Genomic DNA, 26805 nt, shown 5'->3' with positions numbered 1-26805 from the left:
TTACACTGTTGTTACAGAATATTTACGTTTTGCACTTTTTTGAATTGGATGTTTATCTTTATTTTTGCACATTTTAAAGCAAAACAAGCAATACTTTTACTTTTGAAATGCTTATACTATTGCAGAATATTAAGATTTGCACTGGATGTTTACTTTTATATTTGCACATTAAAAAGCAAATAAGCTACTTTTAATTTTGTTAAATGTTAAAAGTTTTAAATGTTTACATTGTTACAGAATATTTTGTCATGTTGTTGTCAATGTTGACGGAGTGGCCATACTTTTTTTTTTGTAAATAAAAGCCATGCCTTTTGAAAAAACTGACCTACATTTATTTTTTCATCTTCATTTTAAATAAAACAAATAATCGGTAAAAGGAAAAATAATCTATAGATTAATCGAAAAAAATAATCTATAGATTAACCGATTAATCGAAAAAAGAATCTATGGATTAATCGATAGAAAAATAATCGTTAGCTGCAGCCTTACTATCAATGCACCGCTAAAATTAGGTTAGCGCTCATAATAACAAAATCACTCATATTTAGTGAATTTTTGGAGTATTGTTGGCGCTTTCTGGATGTTTTCAGAGAGTACAATGAAAGGACCCTCCATCTGTTGACTCAATTGTTAGCTATTTATTTACGATTTTCGAATGCATAAAAAAAGCCAAACATGTGTGCTCTGGTCTTACATATGGATTGTAAATTTACAGTAAGACTGATCTGACGATATGTTCAGAGTGCTACTCTCGTGACAACATCCGACCTTCAATATACGGAAATTGCCGAAGACGTTCGGAGCGGAATATTCTAAAATGGCCCGACTAAATTTGTGGCGTTTTGTGATATTTAGACGGTATTTCCACACACTTTGCAGATTGTAAATACATGATTTGATGGATACAATGAAACACAATTAAACATATAAAGTCAACTTGTTTTTAAATGGCAAGTCTGTATTAAGGTTACCCCGTTTATTACTGGTTCTTTTTACCTCCGCTAGGAGGTTATGTAATCGTTACTGCTGTTTTTACATCCGTCAGTTTGTTAGTTAGTTGGCAAAATACCTCAAAGAGTTATGAGCAAAATAAATATTTGTACAAAAATGCAATTGTATTGTCCGAATATCATCGAGTAACGTTTCTAAACTTTTTACTGAATGCATGTCATTTATTTGCAGAAAACTTGCTAAAAGTGTTACGTCTTCGTCGCATGGCTGAGATTGTCATGTTCCTTCCAAGGCAGAAGACAAGCAGGAGCGGCGTGTAGGTAAGATTTAAGTTATTTTTAATTATTTTAAGGCAGGATCAAAATTACAAAACAGAGGACGCTAGCAAGCGTGGAGCTAAACAAAAACCAAAATGTCACCAAGGGTGAAAAACGGGGAATGCTGGACGGCAGAATAATCTAAAAAGCGAGGAGAAAACCAGAGGAACGTAAATGTTGCATAAAGCAAACATTGACCCAGCACTTACTGCTGGGTGACAGGAAACTATAAAGGGGAGTGATTAGCCAAAACACCTGGTGGGAACACTAATTGCAAAACTAAGACAGGTGAGGAGAATCAGTGCCCATGGAAACCAACAGTAAACAGGGAAAGAGTGTGCACCCAGGAAACAGACTAAAACAGAAACATAAATCATGCCATGATCCGGGTAACGGATCATGACATAACCCCCCCCTTAAGGGACGGATTCCAGACGTCCCAAACTAGAAACCCCTCCCCTACAAAAAAACCCCAGAAAGTCAAAAGTCACGGGAGGGTGGAGGGAGGACTTGGTGGTGGGCCACCAGGCCCTGTGTCCCCGAAGCCACCGGGGACAAGTCAGGTGGCGGCGGCGGGTGGATTGTTGCCGCAATCGTCGAGGTGGGCGACCTCGGAACGGCCATGTCTGTGGCCGTTGAGGAGGCAGACGAGACTGGCGCCAGAACCTCGGCAGTCTTTGAGTCCTGTACCAAAGTCTGGGGCGTCGCTGCTGTTGGCGCCAAAGGCGTCCATGAAAAGTCCAGAAACGACGAGGTGGGCGGCGCCGTGGTGCGGCCCGCCGGACACAAGGAGGTGGGTGGCGCCGTGGTGCGGCTCGCCGGACACGAGGAGGTGGGCGGCGCCGAGGTGCGGCCCGCCGGACACAAGGAGGTGGGTACGTCGTAGGCGAGGCAGGCGCGGGAGACGTCTGCTCTCTCCTCGTCTCCGGTGGGCCTTTCCAGGGCGCCGCCATCTTCCTCGCCCTCATCGTCGTCTCAGCGACCTCGAGTGGTCTGGCTGCGCAAGCGGCGCTCTCGGAGGTTAGTGTATGGACGCCAGTGGCGCAAACAGCAGCGACACCCGAGACGTAGTCGTAGAACTCTCCGGCTGCTGAACTTCTGGCGCCACTCACGCCCACCTTCTCGGCAGCCACGAATGTGGCCTTTCCGTGGTCGCCCGCCTCGCCTGCGGCAGCGGCGTTCCATTCGCCGCCGCCACCTGACTCGTCCCCGGTGGATTCGGGGACACGTGGCCTGGCGACCCTCCGCCAAATCCTCCCTCCACCCTCCCTTGACTCTTGAACTTTCTTATAGTTGGGGGGGGTTTAGTTTTTCCAGGGGACATCTGGAATCTGTCCCTTAAGGGGGGGGTACTGTTATGATCTGCTGCCCGGATCATATTTTCGTTTACGTTTTCAAGGTACTTGTGTTTTTTGTTAGTTTTGGACTCCCTGAGTGCCTGTTTTGTACACCTGAGTTTGTTGCCATGGCTGCTTATTGTTTTCACCTGCCGCGTGTGTTCCCGACGCGCACCTGTTGGTCATCACTGACATTATTATTTAAGCCTGCCTTTCCTGTCATTCTGTCTTGCTTCCTAGTTTGTTCTTGTACAACAGTTGACGACTTTTGTTTCCTGCTCTGAACCTGCTAGCTTCCACGCTAGACTCCTTTTTACCTTCTAGCTCCCACGCTAGCCATTTTTAGTTTTTGCCTTCCGTGCTATGAGCACGTTTTTGTTTGTTCCAGTATAATTTATTTATTAAATAAATCCTTTCTTACCTGCACGCTGTGTCTGAAGCCCGTATGCATTCCTGGGAGAACGAGCCCCGCATCACCATGCGCCCCGGTCGTCACAAAAAGTTTTGTCAAAATTCTCCCTCCTTAGCAGAGACAGAACTTACTGTATTTTTCGGAGTATAAGTCGCTCCGGAGTATAAGTCGCACCGGACGAAAATGCATAATAAAGAAGGAAAAAAACATATATAAGTCGCACTGGAGTATAAGTCGCATTTTTGGGGGAAATGTATTTGATAAAAGCCAACACCAAGAATAGACATTTGAAAGGCAATTTAAAATAAATCAAGAATAGTGAACAACAGGCTGAATAAGTGTACGTTATATGAGGCATAAATAACCAACTGGTATGTTAACGTAACATATTATGGTAAGAGTCATTCAAATAACTATAACATATAGAACATGCTATACGTTTACCAAACAATCTGTCACTCCTAATCGCTAAATCCCATGAAATCTTATACGTCTAGTCTCTTATGTGAATGAGATAAATAATATTATTTGATATTTTACGCTAATGTGTTAATCATTTCACACATAAGTCGCTCCTGAGTATAAGTCGCACCCCCGGCCAAACTATGAAAAAAGCTGCGACTTATAGTCCGAAAAATACGGTATTTTATTGCTTTTGGTTGTGAATTTTATTCAAGCGCAAATTTTTGCTTACAGAGTATATTTTATTTGTACTATGTGTTTGCTTTATGTAACTTGGTATTTAAAAGTTTACATTTCAATTCCAATGTTAAAATATAAGAGAAATACAAGTTAATTGCGTTTGAAAGGGTATACTTCTGTTATTATGATGTATTGTCATTACATCAGTGGTTAATTTGGTCCCAAAAAATAATGGCAATAATATCGTTTATCGACATAAAGGTCAATACATGGATCGAACCCAGGACCTTCGTATTGTGAGGCAGACGCACTAACCCCTCTACCACCGTGCTGCCTAGTTATAGATCGCATGCTGTTAAAATTATTTTAGTAGGTCTAAAAAACTATAAATGTAATAATTTTGAAAAATAATACTTATTTAAAAATGTGTTGTGTATTATACAGTAATTAAAATTACTTGTACTATTTTTCTAATATCTGCCTTGAAATGAGTTAAATTGTCAAAGTGTTTTAGTTCAAATAAATTTCTCAACAAGCTATTGCAAGGAATTTAGGGATTTCACCATCTACGGTCCGTAATATCATCAAAAGGTTTAGAGAATCTGGAGAAATCACTGCACGTAAGCGATGCATTTACGGACCTTCGATCCCTCAGGTGGTACTGCATCAAAAAGCGACATCAGCGTTTAAAGGATATCACCACAGGGGCTCAGGAACACTTCAGAAAACCACTGTCAGTAACTACAGTTTGTTGCTACATCTGTAAATGCAAGTTAAAACTCTACTATGAAAAACAAAAGCCATTTATCAACAACACCCAGAAACGCTGCCGGCGTACAAAAAACTTTATTTAAAAAAGGAAATATTTAAAAATGATTCATATTGTACATTAATATAGAAATCATGAATTATTTCTATTAAAAAAAAATTAATATTTGCTTTAAAATTAGTTGGGTTATTAAAAGACCATTTTATTAGGTAGAAAAAACATATATATGAATACAGAAAGTCTAATGAAGTATTTAAATGACATTTTGGGATGTAAATTATTTTTATTAAAAATAATTAAAACCTACCGTGGTTTTATGAAATAAAGATTTACAATACTCATATCTGTGTTGGCCCTGCGATGAAGTGGCGACTTGTCCAGGGTGTAACCCCCCCGTGACCCCGAAAGGGACAAGCAGTAGAAAATGGATGAATGAAATATATCGTCGATCTACTTAACTGACATTTCGGTATAAAATTCTGACTCCTTTGATGAGAAAAAGACAAGTTTGGTTTCTTATTCAAATCTCATCCATCAGACATGCTCAGATGGATCAATTCCACATATTTTATTTATTTTTGCCCAAGTAGTGAGCTTTAAGATAGCGTACAGCTTGTCTCGGTACGGTCCCTCGGTTTAATTATTTTGTACGATACGTTTTAACTAGAGATGTCCAAAAATATCGGCCTGCCGATATTATCGGCCGACAAATGCGTTAAAATGTAATATCAGAAATTATCGGTATCGTTTGTTTTTTTTAATCTGTATCGTTTTTATTTATTTTATTTTATTTTTTATTAAATCAACATAAAAAACACAAGATACACTTACAATTAGTGCACCAACCCAAAAAACCTCCCTCCCCCATTCACACTCATTCACACAAAAGGGTTGTTTCTTTCTGTTATTAATATTGTGGTTCCTCCATTATATATCAATATATATCAATACAGTCTGCAAGGGATACAGTCCGTAAGCACACATGATTGTGCGTGCTGCTGCTCCACTAATAGTACTAACCTTTAACAGTTAATTGTACTCATTTCCATTAATTACTAGTTTCTATGTAACTGTTTTTATATTGTTTTACTTTCTTTTTTATTCAAGAAATGTTTTTTAATTTATCTTATTTTATTAATTTTTTTAAAAAGTACCTTATCTTCACCATACCTGGTTGTCCAAATTAGGCATAATAATGTGTTAATTCCACGACTGCATATATCGGTTGATATCGGTATCGGTAATTAAAGAGTTGGACAATATCGGAATATCAGATATCGGCAAAAAGCCATTATCGGACATCCCTAGTCAGCATAGTGCAGGGGTCGGCAACCCGCGGCTCTAGAGCCGCATTCTTTAGCGCCGCCCTAGTGGCTCTCTGGAGCTTTTTCAAAAATGTATGAAAAATGGAAAAAGATGAGGGGAAAAATATATATATATTGTGTTAATATGGTTTCTGTAGGAGGACAAACATGACACAAACCTCCCTAATTGTTATAAAGCACACTGTTTGTATTAAACATGCTTCACTGATTCGAGTATTTGGCGAGCGCCGTTTTGTCCTACTAATTATGGTGGTCCTTGAACTCACCGTAGTTTGTTTACATGTATAACTTTCTCCGACTTTCTAGGACGTGTTTTATGCCACTTATTTTTCTGTCTCATTTTGTCCACCAAACTTTTAAGGTTGTGCATGAATGCACAAAGGTGAGTTTTGTTGATGTTACTGACCTGTGTGGAGTGCTAATCAGACATATTTGGTCACTGCATGACTGCAAGCTAATTGATGCTAACATGCTATTTAGGCAAGCTATATGTACATATTGCATCATTATGCCTCATTTGTAGCTATATTTGAGGTCATTTAGTTTCTTTTAAGTCCTCTTAATTCAATTTATATCTCATGACACACTATCTCTATGTAATATGGCTTTTAATTTTTTGCGGCTCTAGACAGATTTGTTTTTGTATTTTTGGTCCAATATGGCTCTTTCAACATTTTGGGTTGCCGACCCCTGGCATAGTGCAAAGACTTTCTGCACAGTCAGTTGCTACAGAGCTCCAAACTTCATGTGACCTTCCAATTAGCCCACGTACAGCACGCGGAGAGCGTCATGGAATGGGTTTCCATGGCCGAGCAGCTGCATCTAAGCCATACGTCACCAAGTCCAATGCAAAGCGTGGGATGCAGTGGTGCAAAGCACGTCGCCACTGGACTCTAGAGCAGTGTTTTTCAACCACTGTGCCGCGGCACACTAGTGTGCTGTGAGATACAGTCTGGTGTGCCGTGGGAGATTATCTAATTTCACCTATTTGGGTTAAAAATCTTTTTTGCAAACCAGTAATTATAGTCTGCAAATGATGTGTTGTTGTTGAGTGTCTGTGCTGTCTATATAAACAAAAGGTGAGTGCCCCTAAAAAAAGGCATTAAAGCGTAGGGAAGGCTATGCACTGAACTGGCTACAAAGTAAACAAAAACAGAATGCTGGATGACAGCAAAGACTTACTGTGGAGCAAAGGCAATGTACATCCGAACATGACATGACAATCAACAATGTCCTCTCAAAAAGGGATACAAACAACTGTAATATTCTTGATTGCTAAAACAAAGTAGATGCGGGAAATATCGCTTAAAGGAAGACATGAAACTGCTACAGGAAAATACCAAAAAAAAAGAGAAAAAGCCACCAAAATAGGAGCTCAAGACAAGAACTAAAACACTACGCACAGGAAAACAGCAAAAACCTGAAAAAGTGTGATGTGACAGGTTGTGACAGTACACCTACTTTGAGACAAGAGCTATAGTGATGCATGCTTGGTTATGCTTTAAAGTTATATCCAACAATTGCGACAACGACTTTTCACTGTCAACTGTTTTTTGTTTTTTAATGATTCCCGCTGGTGGTGTGCCTCCGCATTTTTTCAACGCAAAAAATGTGCCTTGGCTGAAAAAAGGTTGAAAAACACTGCTCTAGAGCAAGGGAGACGCCTTCTCTTGACTGATGAATCACACTTTTCCATCTGGCAATCTGATGGACCAGTCTGGGTTTGGAGGTTGCCAGTTGAACGCTACATTTCGGACTGCATTGTGCCGAGTGTAGAAATTTGGTGGAGGAGGAATTATGGTGTGGGGTTGTTTTTCAGGAGTTGTTAGTTCCAGTGAAAGGAACTTTGAATGCTCCAGGATACCAAAACATTTTGGACAATTCCACGCAATTCCAACCTTGTGCGAACAGTTTGGAGCGGGTTCCCTTGCTCTTCCAACATGACTGTGCACCAGTGCACAAAGCAAGGTCCATAAAGACATGGATGACAGAGTCTGGTGTGGATGAACTTGACTGGCCTGCACAGAGTCCTGACCTGAACCCGACAGAACACCTTTGGGATGAATTAGAACGGAGACTGAGAGCCAGGCCTTCTCCACCAACACCAATGCACTTTTGGAAGAATGGTAGAAAATTCCTATAAACACACCTTGTGGACAGCCTTCCCAGAAGAGTTGAAGCTGTAATAGCTGCAACATCATATTGAACCCTATGGGTTAGGAATGGGATGGCACTTCAAGTTCATATGTGAGTCAAGGCAGGTGGCCAAATACTGTATTTTTCTCTTGGAAGAGAAGGATCTTGTTGTATTGGGAAATAACCGGTCTAAATCTGCGTAGTCCCATCTGAATGCTGACCTCATCTGGCGTCACCTTGCCAAGTGTACTGAGGCAGAACCTGATTCCAGCTCATGGTTGGATGCATCCGGAAGAGTGCAGCATGTGACCCAACAACAGTCATGATGCCCTCGCACTCACTTAGCGGGATAAACAGACACTAAAACACCTAATGAGGATTCATCTTCCCAGTAGATCCGCTTTGAGCTGGTCACGTGAAGAGCTGGGCCGGGAAGCTTCTGAGAAGTCCATTGATCACCAGCCGGGCCTCTGCGTCTTTCTGCTCGCGTCCAGAATGAAACACGGCGAGAAAGCCGTGATGAATAATTAACGTCTAAATGCGAAAACAAGTGCCCTCTATGGAAAATGACTCTCTGTTGTTTCCTACTGTCACCAGGTTTTACTTGGTCTGGAGCTGAAAACACAACATAACGCAAGAAAAATCAATCCTGACGATGATTTATGACTGCCATCTTTGCAAATATTCATGAAAGGAGGATGACACGGGATAGAACTAGGCCACCGCAGTTCCAGTAGTCATCAAGGACCACAGCAGCCAAGTAGACTAGAGTGACATGAGGACATTCGGACCGAGATATAGACCGAAGGGCAGATGCATCGTATGGATTCTGGACTCCAAAAAGGAATAGTATCACGTTTCTCATATTGCACAATATCTTATTTATATTTTTTTCTTTTAGAAGACCGATTAACAATAACTCATTCGGTCACCCCACAAATCAACTCTTATAACTTTACTTTTAGTATATAAATTCAAGAAGTGTATTTTCTAGTTAAAATTGTTTTAATAAACTGCAAATTTTTTCCAAAGGAATGAAAAATTGTATAGTCCAGTGTTTTTCAACCACTGTGTGCCGTGAGATACAGTCTGGTGTGCCATGGGAGATTATGCATCCATCCATCCATCCATCTTCTTCCGCTTATCCGAGGTCGGGTCGCGGGGGCAGCAGCCTAAGCAGGGAAACCCAGACTTCCCTCTCCCCAGCCACTTTGTCCAGCTCTTCCTGTGGGACCCCGAGGCGTTCCCAGGCCAGCCGGGAGACATAGTCTTCCCAACGTGTCCTGGGTCTTCCCCGTGGCCTCCTACCGGTCGGACGTGCCCTAAACACCTCCCTAGGGAGGCGTTCGGGTGGCATCCTGACCAGATGCCCGAACCACCTCATCTGGCTCCTCTCCATGTGGAGGAGCAGCGGCTTTACTTTGAGCTCCTCCCGGATGACAGAGCTTCTCACCCTATCTCTAAGGGAGAGCCCCGCCACCCGGCGGAGGAAACTTATTTCGGCCGCTTGTACCTGTGATCTTGTCCTTTCGGTCATAACCCAAAGCTCATGACCATAGGTGAGGATGGGAACGTAGATCGACCGGTAAATTGAGAGCTTTGCCTTCCGGCTCAGCTCCTTCTTCACCACAACGGATCGATACAGCGTCCGCATTACTGAAGACGCCGCACCGATCCGCCTGTCGATCTCACGATCCACTCTTCCCTCACTCGTGAACAAGACTCCGAGGTACTTGAACTCCTCCACTTGGGGCAAGATCTCCTCCCCAACTTGGAGATGGCACTCCACCCTTTTCCGGGCGAGAACCATGGACTCGGACTTGGAGGTGCTGATTCGCATCCCAGTCGCTTCACACTCGGCTGCGAACCGATCCAGTGAGAGCTGAAGATCCTGGCAAGATGAAGCCATCAGGACCACATCATCTGCAAAAAACAGAGACCTAATCCTGCAGCCACCAAACCAGATCCCTCAACGCCTTGACTGCGCCTAGAAATTCTGTCCATAAAAGTTATGAACAGAATGGGTGACAAAGGGCAGCCTCGGCGGAGTCCAACCCTCACTGGAAACGTGTCCGACTTACTACCGGCAATGCGGACCAAGCTCTGGCACTGATCGTACAGGGAGCGGACTGCCACAATCAGACAGTCCGATACCCCTTACTCTCTGAGCACTCCCCACAGGACTTCCCGAGGGACACGGTCCAATGCCTTCTCCAAGTCCACAAAACACATGTAGACTGGTTGGGCAAACTCCCATGCACCCTCAAGGACCCTGCCGAGAGTATAGAGCTGGTCCACAGTTCCACGACCAGGACGAAAACCACACTGTTCCTCCTGAATCCGAGGTTCGACTATCCGGCGTAGCCTCCTCTCCAGTACACCTGAATAGACCTTACCGGGAAGGCTGAGGAGTGTGATCCCACGATAGTTAGAACACACCCTCCGGTTCCCCTTCTTAAAGAGAGGAACCACCACCCCGGTCTGCCAATCCAGTGGTACCGCCCCCTATGTCCACGCGATGCTGCAGAGTCTTGTCAACCAAGACAGCCCCACAGCATCCAGAGCCTTAAGGAACTCCGGGCGGATCTCATCTACCCCCGGGGCCTTGCCACCGAGGAGCTTTTTAACTACCTCAGCAACCTCAGCCCCAGAAATAGGAGAGCCCACCACAGACTCCCCAGGCACTGCTTCCTCATAGGAAGACATGTTGGTGGGATTGAGGAGGTCTTCGAAGTATTATGTAATTTCACCTGTTTGGGTTAAAAATATTTTTTGCAAACCAGTAATTATAGTCTGCAAATGATGTGTTGTTGTTGTGTCGGTGCTGTCTAGAGCTCAGCAGAGTAACTGTGTAATTGTAGGTGTACTTGTAGTTGAAAAACGTATTCGGGTGTTACTATTTAGTGGTCAATTGTACGGAATATGTACTGTACTGTGCAATCTACTAATAAAAGTTTCAATCAATCAATCAATCAAAAACTCTTCCATATCAGTAGGTGGCAGCAGGTAGCTAATTGCTTTGTAGATGTCAGAAACAGCGGGAGGCAGGGTGCAGGTAAAAAGGTATCTAATGCTTAAACCAAAAATAAACAAAAGGTGAGTGCCCCTAAGAAAAGGCATTGAAGCTTAGGGAAGGCTATGCAGAACCAAACTAAAACTGAACTGGCTACAAAGTAAACAAAAACAGAATGCTAGACGACAGCAAAGACTTACTGTGGAGCAAAGACGGCGTCCACAATGTACACCCGAACATGACATGACAATCAACAATGTTCCCACAAAGAAGGATAAAAACAACTGAAATATTCTTGATTGCTAAAGCAAAGTAGATGCGGGAAATATCGCTCAAAGGAAGACATGAAACTGCTCCAGGAAAATACAGAAAAAAGAGGAAAAGCCACCAAAATAGGAGCGCAAGACAAGAACTAAAACACTACACACAGGAAAACAGCAAAAAAGTCCAAATAAGTTAGGGTGTGATGTGACAGGTGGTGACAGTACACCTACTTTGAGACAAGAGCTATATTGATGCATGCTTGGTTATGCTTTAAAGTCATATCCAACAATTGCGACTTTTTACTGTCAACTGAGTTTAGTTTTTTAATGATTTCTGCTGGTGGTGTGCCTCCGCATTTTTTCAACACGAAAAATGTGCCTTGGCTCAAAAAAAGGTTGAAAAACACTGGTATCGTCGTAATTAAGGTTGTCTCGGTACCAAAATGTATAACGATACTTTGATACTTTTATAATTAAAGGGGACCACAAAAAAATGTCATTATTGTCTTTATTTGAACAAAAAATCTTAGGGTACATGAAACATATGTTTATTATTGCAATTTAGTCCTTAAATAAAATAGTGAACATACTAAACAACTTATCTTTTAGTAGGAAGTAAACAAACAAAGGCTCCTAATTAGTCTGTTAACATATCGTTCTATTATTTTGTCTAAATTATAAAGGACAAACTGTAAAAAAATTATTATTAATCTACTTGTTCCTTTACTGTTAATATCTGCTTATTTGCCATTTCAACATGTTCTATCTACACTTCAATTATTATTCTCTTGTTTGATACTTTACATTAGTTTTGGATGATACCACACATGTAGGTATCGATACGATACCAAGTAGTTACAGGATCATACATTGGTCATATTCAAAGTCCTCATGTGTCCAGGGACGTATTCCCTGACTTTATAAACATAATATGATTTTTTTTTTTTAAAGAAAAATATTTTGTGACGAAAAAAAATATCAATATAATCATAGTAGTATGGCCTATATACACTATTGCACTTGGTATCATTACAGTGATGTCAGGTGTAGATCCACCGATTGCATTTGTTTACATTCAGGGGTGCTAGCTTGCTGTTAGCGGTCAGCTATAGTATCCTCCTACGGTGTGTAGTGAAGCATGTTTAGCTATTCCTCGTCCTGCAGTGATAACAATACTTTATTTGTCACCATGGAGACAAAGATTAGTGATTTAGTAGCTAAAACACTGCAGACTGCGGATGGACGTTAGCCGCTATCTAGCTAGCCATGTTTTAAGCACCTTTCAGTGTTAAAACTTCACCTTTATCTTTACTTTTTAAGCCAAAACGTGTCCATTCTCCCTTTTCTGTCTACACACTGTGTCTGCTTGTAAGTACTCTGTGTGTGTGCGCTGCCGAACATGCTCCTCTGCTCGAAAAACCACCAATGTCATGACATTAACAAAAATGGGGAAAGGTACTTTTCACTTTTCTTATAGAACCTTCTTTGATTCATTAGTACCACGAAACTATACTAGTACCAGTATACCGTGCAACCCTAGTCCTAATGGAAAGTAAGGTTTTTTTGGTGTATAGTACTTTACTAAATTGCCCACCAATATAGTAATTGGCTTTATTTTTATTTAGAAAACAATTTAACATTTAAATACCAGTGTAATGTAACTATTTTAACTGTATTTAATACAAGTTTTCAAATTAATTGCGATTCTTATTTGTAACTATTCTTAATCGATTCAATTAATCATGATTAATCACAGTTCAAAAGTGTGATTAATCACTTGACAGCCCTATTTTTTTTACAGGAATACGAAGCCTCGTATAAAAGCTCCATTTTACGTGCATCTTAATCACATTAGTGGCGGCAAAGAGTCGGTGTAGTTCCGTGGTTACGTTACAGCTCCTGTAAATAATGTGTACATACTGTATGAGTACCATAAGACTACATGGACAGTATGAGAAACCACAAGTTGCCTGTTTGGGTTCATGCGATGGAAGACCGCCATGCGGTTGTAGCTAATGGATGACTCCTTTCCTGCACAATCCCACTGCCTTGGCAAGACTAACGGGTGCAGAGGTCAGGGGTAAAAGGAGATAAAAACGTCTAGTCGGACCCCTTGGGCACAGCGGGGGGCATAGGGATGAGTAGGGATGAAGGGCAACCAACGTCAAGGGGGAAATGACAGATAAATAACCCTAACCCAAACCTAACCCTCTAACACTAACCATAACCCATGGGGGAAATGACGGATAAATAACCCTAACCCAAACCTAACTTTCTAACCCCAACCATAACCCAAGGGGGAAATGACGGATAAATAACCCTAACCCAAACCTAACCTTCTAACCCTAACCCAAGGGGGAAATGACAGATAAATAACCCAAACCTCAACCTAACCCTCTAACCCTAAACCTAACCCAAAAGGGAAATTACGGATAAATAACCTTAACCCAAACCTAGCCCTCTAACTCTAACCTTAACCCAAAGGAGAAATGACGGATAAATAACCCTCACCCTAACTCAAACCTAACCTTCTAACCCTAACCAAAGGGGGAAATTACAGATAAATAACCCTAATCCAAAGGGGAAATGACGGATAAATAACCCTAACCCAAACCTAACCCTCAAACACTAACCATAACCCATGGGGAAAATGACGGATAAATAACCCGAACCAAAACCTAACTTTCTAACCCTAACCATAAACCAAGGGAGAAATGACTGATAAATAACCCTAACCCTAACCCAAACCTAACCTTCTAACCCTAACCCAAGGGGGAAATGACGTATAAATAACCCAAACCTAAACCTAACCTTCTAACCCTAACCCAAGGGGGAAATGACGTATAAATAACCCAAACCTAAACCTAGCCTTCTAACCCCAACCCAAGGGGGAAATGACGGATAAATAACCCTAACCCAAACCTAACCCTAACCCAAAGGGGAAATGACGGATAAATAACCTTAACCCTAATCTAACCTTCTAACCCTAACCCAAGGGGGAAATGACGCAAAAATAACCCTAACCCAAACCTTACACTCTAACCCTAACCCAAAGGGGAAATGACGGATAAATAACCCTAACCTACACCTAACACTCTAACCCTAACCCAAAGGGGGAATGACGGATAAATAACCCTAACCCGAACCTAACCTTCTAACCCTAACAAAAGGGGGAAATGACGGATAAATAACCCTTACCCAAACCTAACCCTCTAACCCTAACCCTACCCCTACCCCAAAGGGGAAATGACGGATAAATAACCCTAACCCAAACCTAACCCTCAAACACTAACCATAACCCATGGGGGAAATGACGGATAAATAACCCTAACCCTAACCCCAACACCAAACCTAACCATAACCCAAGGGGGAAATGACGGATAAATAACCCTAACCCAAACCTAACCTTCTAACCCAAGGGGGAAATGACGTATAAATAACCCAAACCTAAACCTAACCCTCTAACCCTAACCCAAGGGGGAAATGACGGATAAATAGCCTTAACCCAAACCTAGCCCTCTAACTCTAACCTTAACCCAAAGGAGAAATGACGGATAAATAACCCTAACCCTAACCTAGCCTTCTAACCCCAACCCAAGGGGGAAATGACGGATAAATAACCCTAACCCTAACCCAAAGGGGAAATGACGGATAAATAACCTTAACCCTAATCTAACCTTCTAACCCTAATCTAACCTTCTAACCCTAACCCAAAGGGGAAATGATGGATAAATAACCCGAACCAAAACCTAACTTTCTAACCCTAACCATAACCCAAGGGAGAAATGACTGATAAACAACCCTAACCCTAACCCAAACCTAACCTTCTAACCCTAACCCAAGGGGGAAATGACGTATAAATAACCCAAACCTAAACCTAACCCTCTAACCCTAACCCAAGGGGGAAAGGACAGATAAATAGCCTTAATCCAAACCTAGCCCTCTAACTCTAACCTTAACCCAAAGGAGAAATGACGGATAAATAACCCTAGCCCTAACCTAGCCTTCTAACCCCAACCCAAGAGGGAAATGACGGATAAATAACCCAAACCTAACCCTAACCCAAGGGGGAAATGACGGATAAATAACCCTAACCCTAACCCAAACCTAACCTTCTAACCCTAACCCAAGGGGGAAATGACAGATAAATAACCCAAACCTCAACCTAACCCTCTAACCCTAAACCTAACCCAAAAGGGAAATTACTGATAAATAACCTTAACCCAAACCTAGCCCTCTAACTCTAATCTTAACCCAAAGGAGAAATGACGGATAAATAACCCTAACCCAAACCTTACACTCTAACCCTAACCCAAAGGGGAAATGACGGATAAATAACCCTAACCTAAACCTAACACTCTAACCCTAACCCAAAGGGGAAATGACGGATAAATAACCCTAACCCTAACCCGAACCTAACCTTCTAACCCTAATGAAAGGGGGAAATGACGGATAAATAACCCTAACCCTACCCCTACCCCAAAGGGGAAATGACAGATAAATAACCCTAACCCAAACCTAACCCTCTAACCCTAACCCAAGGGGGAAATGACGGATGAATAACCCTAACCCAAAACCTAATCCTCTAACCCTAACACATTTTTAAGGCTGTGAGAGGAAGGAATGGTGGATGAAAGTATTAGACAGGAAGGGCTGTTAAATGTGGGATCAGAAGGTTCCGAGGAAGAATGAAATACCGTAATATATATAAGTAATATACTGTATATAAGTAATATATATAATTCCTACACTTTGAACCCTGCGGCCTATAAAACCTTGTGGCTAATTAATGGATTTTTCTTTGCGGACGCCGATAAAGCTAATCGTTTTTTTTTTGGTTTTTTTAACTAGTAAATACACTGCATAGTTGTGTTGTTGTTTGTGCTATGGCGCCATCTTTTGGACAAGTTCGCTTACTGCAAGCGCTGCGGTGCACCTCTGCTTAGACTGAGCTTTCAACCGGAAGTAGAAATGCCGTTCCGTCTTCGAGACATCCATAGCGTTCCTACTCGCATGGGTTCTTCATTCATCACTCCAAGCAACATTTGGACGTTTTACAATTACCCTGAAACAATTCTTACTTACTAAACCGTCCCATGTTTGATGTCTGTAGGAGTGTTTTTACGCATATTTGTAACTGCTATCATGATGTGATGAAGCTAGCGCCGTTAGCATTAGCTACTATGCTAACACGTTTACGAGTGTCCGTGTTAGTTACTTTACCTTAGCTTCTGTTTTGTTTGGTCAGCCGTCTTACTGCCGTGTTACAGACACCGTTTGTAAACAATTAAGGTATGTAAATAAACATTTCACAACGTATACATCTGCGGCCATCAAGTTCGGTGCGGCTAATATATGGAAAAACAATTTTTTTACCCCATTAAGTGGGTGCAGTTTATATACCGGTGCGATCTGTAGTCCGGAAAATAGGGTAGGTCATGTTGTCTAGTTAGAACACATCTTAGTCCATGCATCCTCGACAATAACAGACGTGTGAGTACCAATTATCAGACAGCAGATACGCTTTAGGGCAAAAAGCCTGGTGACAAACCTCCCAATCTATGAATTATTCAATTAGGCGTCAGATTAAACCACTAAATCCCTCCCACATCATAATTGCTCATCGGATCAAGGCCTTTTGGACAATTCTTCTAACACTTTGCTGAAGGCCCTTCTTAGTCTATCATGTCTTCAGTTTTGAACCCCACAAGTCCACAAATCCCTACGGATCAAGGATTAATGCTGCGTTCCATTTGTACCGGGAAGTCGGAATTTTCACGTTCCTAATGGAAAGTGTAAACTGGAACGCCGCCCGAGGTCGGATTACCCTACTCGGAGAGTCGGAACATTCTCACCAACCTGAAGTTGGTTCCAAAGATGGCTGCTCTGAATGTAAACAATAATACAGACTTACATAATATCAGTTATTGGCACTTGTGATTAGTTTTTGTATTGTTGTACGTTTATATACTATACTATATTTTAATTTTCCTGAGGGAACTCTCCTGAAGGAATCAATAAAGTACTATCTATCTATCTGTGTACTAGACTACAAGCCGCCATTTTCACAGTCCACATTTTTCAACCATTTTTTACCATTCCACTTTCAAAACATTCCTCTTATGTTGTTTTTTTTGTAAAAATTCAGGGTTTTCCTGAAATTCCGAAACACCAATTAAAATTCAAACTGTTACTACGTCAACATTTTTCAACCGTTTTGAAAAATTCCAACACCAAGCCATTCATATCATCTAGGACAGGGGTCGGCAACCTTTACCAGTCAAAGAGCCATTTTGACCAGTTTCACAAATCAAAGAAATCAATGGGAGCCATAAAATTCTTTTAAAATTTAAAATTAAATGACACTGCATACAACGTTTTATTTTTGCTTTGTGCTATGTATAAACCAAGGGTTTCGAGCTTTGTATGAATGGCGCTTGACAGCGTCATACTTGTCAACCTACCAATGTTTCAGCATACTACGAAATTCAAGGCAACTATTCTCTCGAACGTGCCGTGATGGTACAGCATTTAGCGTCCACTACAACCATCGTGCCGGCACAGCCTTACTGGTATGGGACTTCTGCTTGCTCACGTTAATGACAGCAAGGCATACTTAGTCAACAACCACACAGGTTACACTGACGGTGGCGGTATAAACTTTAACACTCTTACTAATAATGCGCCAAACTGTGAACCCACACCAAACAAGAATGACAAACACATTTCGGGAGAACATCTGCACCTTAACACAACATAAACACAACAGAACAAATACCCAGAATATCATGCAGCCCTGACTCTTCCGGGCTACATTATACACCCCGCTACCAAACCCCGCCCACATCAACCGACGCACGGGGGGGGGGAAATAAAATGAGTTTAAAAGAAATTAAATGAGTTTAAATATACCTACACACGAGGCAGAATGATGCAATAAGTACATACAGCTCGCCTAAATAGCATGTTAGCATGGATTAGCTTGTAGTCATGCAGTGACCAAACATGCCAGATTAGCACTCCACACAAGTCAATAGCATCAACAAAGCTCACCTTTGTGCATTCACGCACAGCATAAAACATTTGGTGGACAAAATGAGACAAAGAAGGAGTGGCATAAAACACGTCTTTCTGTGGCAGTGTCGGAGAAAGTTGTACATGTAAACAAACTGTTGCGTCACAGTCCACACGACTATGGTGAGTTCAAGGACCGCCAAAATTAGTCCAACATTCACACATATAAGGTTCTACACCAAAAATCATCTATTTATTATTTTTCTGCCGCAAAAATTTGGCGCGCTCCACAGTCCACAGTTTTTATCCGATCGGAACCGTTCGAGTATCAAAACGTTCGGCTCGACCGGGAATCTTGAGCTCCCAAAAAACATTTTAAAAAAATATCACAGATTACCCAGAATTCCTGGTTTTACGAGTATTTTTTCCCATTGAAAATGAATGGGACATTTTTCGAACTTGCACAATTCCCACATTTCTTACCCGATTAAAACCTTTCCACCATCCACACACTCCACTACCATTGGACAATCAAACTATTATTTTCCGAGTTCAAAAAAAATACCAGGAATTCCCAGAATTCCCTGTTTTCCAATGCCCTATTTTCACTTCTTCCTGGAAGGTTTTCACAGTCCACATTTTTCAACCGTTTTTGACCATTCCACCTTCAAAACATTCCTCTAAGTTGGGACAACAAAAGCACTTTTTTTTTCTCATAAAATTCAGGGTTTTCCTGAAATTCCAGGAATTCTGAAATACCAATTAAATTTCAAACTATTACTATGTCAACATTTTTCAACCATTTAGAAAAATTCCAACGCCAAACCCATTCATACCATCTAGGACAACTGTGGTATTACCTATAATTTCAAACATTCACGGTTTTCCCCAAATTTCCGAATTTCTAGGAAATTCCCCATTGAAAAAAACGGACATATTCATAGTTAAAGTTAAAATTAAAGTACCACTGTTAGTCACACACACACTAAGTGTGGTGAAATTTTTCAACTGTTTTTTACCATTCCACCTTCAAAACATTCCTCTAAGATGGGATAACAAAAGTAATTTTTTTGTCTCAGAAAAATTCCGGGTTTTTCCTGAAATTCCAGGAATTCCGAAATACCAAAAATTCAAACTGTTACTACGTCAACATTTTTCAACCATTTCGAAAAATTCCAATGCCAACCCATTCATATCATGTAGGACAACTGTGGTATTACCTATATTTTCAAACATTCACGGTTTTTCCCGAATTTCTAGGAAAATCTCCATTGAAAAAAACTGACATATTCATAGTTAAAGTAAAAGATAAAGTACCACTGATAGTCACACACTCACTAGGTGTGGTGAAATTTTTCAACCATTTTTGACCATTCCACCTTCAAAACGTTCCTCTAAGTTGGGACAACAAAATTAATTTTTTTGTCTCGTAAAAATTCCGGGTTTTCCCTGAGATTCCAGGAATTCTGAAATACCAAAAATTCAAACTGTTACTACGTCAACATTTTTCAACCATTTCGAAAAATTACAACACCAACCCATTCGTACCATCTAGGACAATTGTGGTATTAACCTATATTTTCAAACATTCACGGTTTTCCTCAAATTCCAGAATTTCTAGGAAATTCCCCATTGAAAAAGACAGACATATCCATAGCTAAAGTTAAAGTACCACTGATAGTCACACACACACTAGGTGTGGTGAAATTTTTCAACTGTTTTTGACCATTCCACCTTCAAAACATTCCTCTAAGATGGGATAACAAAAGTAATTTTTTTGTCTCGGAAAAATTCCGGGATTTCCCTGAAATTCCAGGAATTCCGAAATACCAAAAATTCAAACTGTTACTACGTCAACATTTTTCAAACATTTCGAAAAATTCCAATGCCAACCCATTCATATCATCTAGGACAATTGTGGTATTACCTATATTTTCAAACATTCACGTTTTTTCCCGGATTTCTAGGAAAATCTCCACTGAAAAAAAACGGACATATTCATAGTTAAAGTAAAAGATAAAGTACCACTGATAGTCACACACTCACTAGGTGTGGTGACATTTTTCAACCGTTTTTTAACCATTCCACCTTCAAAACGTTCCTCTAAGTTGGGACAAAAAAAATAATTTTTTTGTCTCGTAAAAATTCCGGGTTTTGCCTGAAATTCCAGGAATTCTGAAATACCAAAAATTCAAACTGTTACTACGTCAACATTTTTCAACCATTTCGAAAAATTACAACACCAACCCATTCGTACCATCTAGGACAATTGTGGTATTAACCTATATTTTCAAACATTCACGGTTTTCCCCAAATTCCAGAATTTCTAGGAAATTCCCCATTGAAAAAAACAGACATATCCATAGCTAAAGTTAAAGTACCACTGATAGTCACACACACACTGGGTGTGGTGAACATTTTTCAACTGTTTTTGACCATTCCACCTTCAAAACATTCCTCTAAGATGGGGTAACAAAAGTAATTTTTTTGTCTCGGAAAAATTCCGGGTTTTCCTGAAATTCCAGGAATTCCGTAATACCAAAAATTCAAACTGTTACTACGTCAACATTTTTCAACCATTTCGAAAATTCCAATGCCAACCCATTCATATCATCTAGGACAATTGTGGTATTACCTATATTTTCAAACATTCACGGTTTTTCCCGAATTTCTAGGAAAATCTCCATTGAAAAAAACGGACATATTCATAGTTAAAGTAAAAGATAAAGTACCACTGATAGTCACACACTCACTAGGTGTGGTGAAATTTTTCAACCGTTTTTGACCATTCCACCTTCAAAACGTTCCTCTAAGTTGGGACAACAAAATTAATTTTTTTGTCTCGTAAAAATTCCGGGTTTTCCCTGAGATTCCAGGAATTCTGAAATACCAAAAATTCAAACTGTTACTACGTCAACATTTTTCAACCATTTCGAAAAATTACAACACCAACCCATTCGTACCATCTAGGACAATTGTGGTATTAACCTATATTTTCAAACATTCACGGTTTTCCCCAAATTCCAGAATTTCTAGGAAATTCCCCATTGAAAAAGACAGACATATCCATAGCTAAAGTTAAAGTACCACTGATAGTCACACACACACTAGGTGTGGTGAAATTTTTCAACTGTTTTTGACCATTCCACCTTCAAAACATTCCTCTAAGATGGGATAACAAAAGTAATTTTTTTGTCTCGGAAAAATTCCGGGATTTCCCTGAAATTCCAGGAATTCCGAAATACCAAAAATTCAAACTGTTACTACGTCAACATTTTTCAAACATTTCGAAAAATTCCAATGCCAACCCATTCATATCATCTAGGACAATTGTGGTATTACCTATATTTTCAAACATTCACGTTTTTTCCCGGATTTCTAGGAAAATCTCCACTGAAAAAAAACGGACATATTCATAGTTAAAGTAAAAGATAAAGTACCACTGATAGTCACACACTCACTAGGTGTGGTGACATTTTTCAACCGTTTTTTAACCATTCCACCTTCAAAACGTTCCTCTAAGTTGGGACAAAAAAAATAATTTTTTTGTCTCGTAAAAATTCCGGGTTTTGCCTGAAATTCCAGGAATTCTGAAATACCAAAAATTCAAACTGTTACTACGTCAACATTTTTCAACCATTTCGAAAAATTACAACACCAACCCATTCGTACCATCTAGGACAATTGTGGTATTAACCTATATTTTCAAACATTCACGGTTTTCCCCAAATTCCAGAATTTCTAGGAAATTCCCCATTGAAAAAAACAGACATATCCATAGCTAAAGTTAAAGTACCACTGATAGTCACACACACACTGGGTGTGGTGAACATTTTTCAACTGTTTTTGACCATTCCACCTTCAAAACATTCCTCTAAGATGGGATAACAAAAGTAATTTTTTTGTCTCGGAAAAATTCCGGGTTTTCCTGAAATTCCAGGAATTCCGTAATACCAAAAATTCAAACTGTTACTACGTCAACATTTTTCAACCATTTCGAAAATTCCAATGCCAACCCATTCATATCATCTAGGACAATTGTGGTATTACCTATATTTTCAAACATTCACGGTTTTTCCCGAATTTCTAGGAAAATCTCCATTGAAAAAAACGGACATATTCATAGTTAAAGTAAAAGATAAAGTACCACTGATAGTCACACACTCACTAGGTGTGGTGAAATTTTTCAACCGTTTTTGACCATTCCACCTTCAAAACGTTCCTCTAAGTTGGGACAACAAAATTAATTTTTTTGTCTCGTAAAAATTCCGGGTGTTCCCTGAAATTCCAGGAATTCTGAAATACCAAAAATTTAAACTGTTACTACGTCAACATTTTTCAACCATTTCGAAAAATTCCAACACCAACCCATTCGTACCATTTAGGACAATTGTGGTATTAACCTATATTTTCAAACATTCACGGTTTTCCCCAAATTCCAGAATTTCTAGGAAATTCCCCATTTAAAAAAACAGACATTCATAGTTAAAGTACCACTGATAGTCACACACACACTAGGTGTGGTGAATTTTTTCAACCATTTTTGACTATTCCACCTTTAAAACATTTCTCTAAGTTGGAACAACAAAATACATTTTTTTGTCTCGTAAAAATTCCGGGTTTTCCCTGAAATTCCAGGAATTCCGAAATACCAATTAAAATTCAAACTGTTACTAGGTCAACATTTTTCAACCGTTTCGCAAAATTCCAACACCAACCCATTCATACCATCCAGGACAACTGTGGTATTACCTATATTTTCAAACATTCACAGTTTTCCCCAAATTCCCGAATTTCTAGGAAATTCCCCATTTAAAAAAAAACAGACATATTCATAGTTAATGTACCACTGATAGTCACACACACACTAGGTGTGGTGAAAATTTTCAACCGTTTTTGACCATTCCACCTTCAAAACGTTCCTCTAAGTTGGGACAACAAAATTAATTTTTTTGTCTCGTAAAAAAATTCCGGGTTTTGCCTGAAATTCCAGGAATTCTGAAATACCAAAAATTCAAACTGTTACTACGTTAACATTTTTCAACCATTTCGAAAAATTACAACACCAACCCATTCATACCATCTAGGGCAATTGTGGTATTAACCTATGTTTTCAAACATTCACAGTTCTTCCCGAATTTCTAGGAAAATCTCCATTGAAAAAAACAGACATATCCATAGCTAAAGTTAAAGTACCACTGATAGTCACACACACACAAGGTGTGGTGAAATTTTTCAACTGTTTTTGACCATTCCACCTTCAAAACAGTCCTCTAAGATGGGACAACAAAAGTAATTTTTTTGTCTCGTAAAAATTTTGGGTTTTCCCTGAAATTCCAGGAATTCCGAAATACCAATTAAAATTCAAACTGTTACGTCAACATTTTTCAACCATTTTGAAAAATTCCAACACCAACCCATTCATACCATCAAGGACAACTGTGGTATTACCTATATTTTCAAATATTCACGATTCCCCAAATTCCCGAATTTCTAGGAAATTCCCCATTGAAAAAAACAGACATATTCACAGTTAAAGTTAAAGTACCACTGATAGTCACACACACACTAGGTGTGGTGAAATTTTTCAACTGTTTTTGACCATTCCACCTTCAAAACAGTCCTCTAAGATGGGACAACAAAAGTAATTTTTTTGTCTCGTAAAAATTCCGGGTTATCCCTGGAATTCTGAAATACCAATTAAAATTCAAACTGTTGCTACGTCGACATTTTTCAACCGTTTTACAGAATTCCAACACCAACCCATTCATACCATCTAGGACAATTGTGGTATTACCTATACTTTCAAACATTCACGGTTTTCCCCAAATTCCAGAATTTCTAGGAAATTCCCCATTGAAAAAAACGGACATATTCAATAGTTTGCGCCATTTTTTTTACCCCAACCCACAAGTCTCAAGAACCCACACCTTAAAAAAAAACGTAAACAGGAAGTTGGCCATCTTGGTTATTGTCGGACATTTTTCGGCAAAAAACAGGGGTCGTACTTTAACGAACTCCTCCTTGGGACTTTGACCTATTGAGTCGCGTTTAAAATGATACTGTTTTTGTGTAATAGTTTTGTTTTTTTTAATTAACGAAATTGGTCCCTGGTCGCACTTTGGACACCCCTGATTATTAAACAACCACAGCAAAAGACGGTGGTCGATGACAGACCCAGGACGTTACCCCCCGCAACCCCCAGGATGCTCCGGGTATTATTTCCTTCACTTTCCATTGTGGCTCGGCCTTCGGTACTTTCAAGTACGAAAAACCGTATGAATATTTGATGCTTCAACTTCAGTCCCGTGATGGCGTTGAAGCAAGTGAGTTCAGCTCGGTGCCCCACCCTGTAATAAGGATGGAGTCAAGTGTCCATTACTGGCATCACATTAGTGGGGAAGGGGGGGGGGGGGGGGGGGGGGGGGGGGGGGGGGCGGCATCTGCAGTCATATCCCTCCGAAGATACACGACGATAAATGATCGGTTTAGAAACGAAATGTGCGATTAAATCGTAGATATTCGGGGTTTTAACGGGCCTGGGTTGTTTGTTTTGTCCGCTATGACAACTGCTGCGTGGATAGCACCACGTTGAGTGGAAACCATGAAAAGTACATTGAAAAAATAAAAAAATATATAAAAATAGATGTTTTTATGTATTAATGGCGGAAGTGGAACCGCGTGTGTGTTACGCAGATGTGACGGCAACGCCTTCCGCAGCCTCGTTTTAGAGGTCCGGCGACCGGAAGACACCCACCTGCCTTATCCGGCTCTGGTGCAGCTGCGGCGGCTGCGTGCCCTCCGGCGACGTGTTGTTGGAGGAGGCCAGTTTGAGGTCGGAGCCGCCGCCCCTGGAGAGAGCATCTTCGGGGCTGCTGGACATGGTGTCCCCCCCACCCTCCTCCTCTCCTGGCTGGGCCGGCGGACTGCGGCTGGAGGGAGGCGGTAGAACCGGGGTGGTGGTCGCGGCGGCGAACGAGGGGGTGTGTGGAGGAGCCTTGACGCCGGTCCGAGATGGGGTGTGAGAGCGGGCTTCAGAATCCACAGAGCCGGGCGGAGTTCATGCTGGAGGACAAACGCGAGTGTTGTGTTCCTGATGGGAGCGCGTGGACGTGAACGCGCCTTCTGACGCGCTTCCCAGAAACGCTGCAGGATCGATGGTGCGTTCAGGGACACTCAGTAACAACAAGTACTCAACCAATTTCTCTCTCTCTTTCTCTCTCTTTCCATTTCATATCTGTTATTGTGTGAATGCTCCAAAACATTCACAGATATGGTTTTCTACACTAAAATTAAATTAATCTATTTATTAAAGTTATTATCATTATTATTCTCCAGATTTTGACGAACTCTACCTTCCACATTTTTCACCCGATTCAAGCGTTCCAACTTCAAACTGTTCAGCCTATTCGGGAATCGCGGGATTTCCTTTGACAAATTCCAAAAATTCCCAGATTTCCCAAAATTCCAGGTTTTCCGGGACATTTTTCCCATTCTAAATGAATTGGCCATTTTTCAAACTTCCACCATATCCACATTTTTTTAACCTATTCATATCATTCCACCTTCAACACGTTCCACTCATCCTGGAAATTCAAACTATCAAGTTCAGAATAATTCCAGGAATTGACTTTTTTTCAGAACACTTTTTTCTGGCGACTACTCCTCCCACATTTTTCAACCAACTCTAACCGTTCCCCCGTCAAAACATTCTTCTTAATTAGGACAAAATCGAACTGGAAAAATTCCCAGTTTTCCCGAAATTCCTGGAATTCCTAAATACCATTTCTCAATTAAAAATATTACTATTTCAACATTTGTCGACCGATTAAAAAAATTCCTACACCAACCATTTCAGCTCATTCAGAACATTCAAATATTTTAACATTTTCCAAAAAAAGTCCCTTTTCCCGGACTTCCCATAAAATTCCCATAAAATTCCCATTTAATTCTCAGTTTTCAGGGACATTTTTCCCAATTCAAAATAATTTGCCCATTTTTCAAACTTCCACCATTTTCACATTTTTAAACCTATTCAAACCAGTCCACCTTCAACACGTTCCACTCATCCTGGAAATTCAAACTATCAAGTTCAAAATAATTCCAGGAATTGCCTTTCTTTCAAACCTTTTTTTCTGGTGACTACTCCTCCCACATTTTTCAACCCACTTGAACCGTCCCACCATCAAAACATTCCTCTTAATTAGGACAAAAAACGACCTGGAAAAATTCCCGGTTTTGCCGAAATTCCTGGAATTCCCTAAGACCATTTCTCAATTAAACAGGTTACTATTTCAACATTTCTCGACTGATTTGAAAAACTCCAACACCAACCATTTCAGCTCATTCAGAACATTCAAGTCTTTTAACATTTTCCACAAAAATTCCCTAATTTCCCATAAAATTCCCATTGAATTCTCAGTTTTCAGGGACATTTTTCCCCATTCAAAATGAATTGGCTATTTTTCAAACTTTCACAATTTCCACATTTTTCAACCTATTCCAAACCATTCCACCTTCAACACATTCCACCATTCTGGAAGTTCAAACTATCATTTTTCCAAGTTAAAAAAATTCCAGGATTTTCCAGAATTCCTGGTTTTCCAGAGCCTTATTTCCACCCTTT

General features: G+C 40.4%; 1 protein-coding gene across 1 annotated transcript in view; it reads right to left on the bottom strand.

Moving 5' to 3' along the window:
- Positions 1-25306, bottom strand: part of ank2a (ankyrin 2a, neuronal) — a 209135-nt gene extending 183829 nt beyond the window's left edge. The window contains exon 1 of the mRNA XM_061976996.2: positions 24937-25306. Coding sequence (XP_061832980.1) covers positions 24937-25062 — 126 coding nt within the window. The 5' untranslated portion in view covers positions 25063-25306. The remainder of the gene's footprint in view (positions 1-24936) is intronic.
- Between the last annotated feature and the right edge of the window lie 1499 nt (positions 25307-26805).

Source organism: Nerophis lumbriciformis, linkage group LG16 (genome assembly GCF_033978685.3).
Source record: "Nerophis lumbriciformis linkage group LG16, RoL_Nlum_v2.1, whole genome shotgun sequence".
In the NCBI taxonomy this organism is placed as follows: Eukaryota; Metazoa; Chordata; class Actinopteri; order Syngnathiformes; family Syngnathidae; genus Nerophis; species Nerophis lumbriciformis.
Note: the sequence above shows the minus strand (reverse complement) of the source record. Positions and strands in the feature narration are given on the sequence as shown.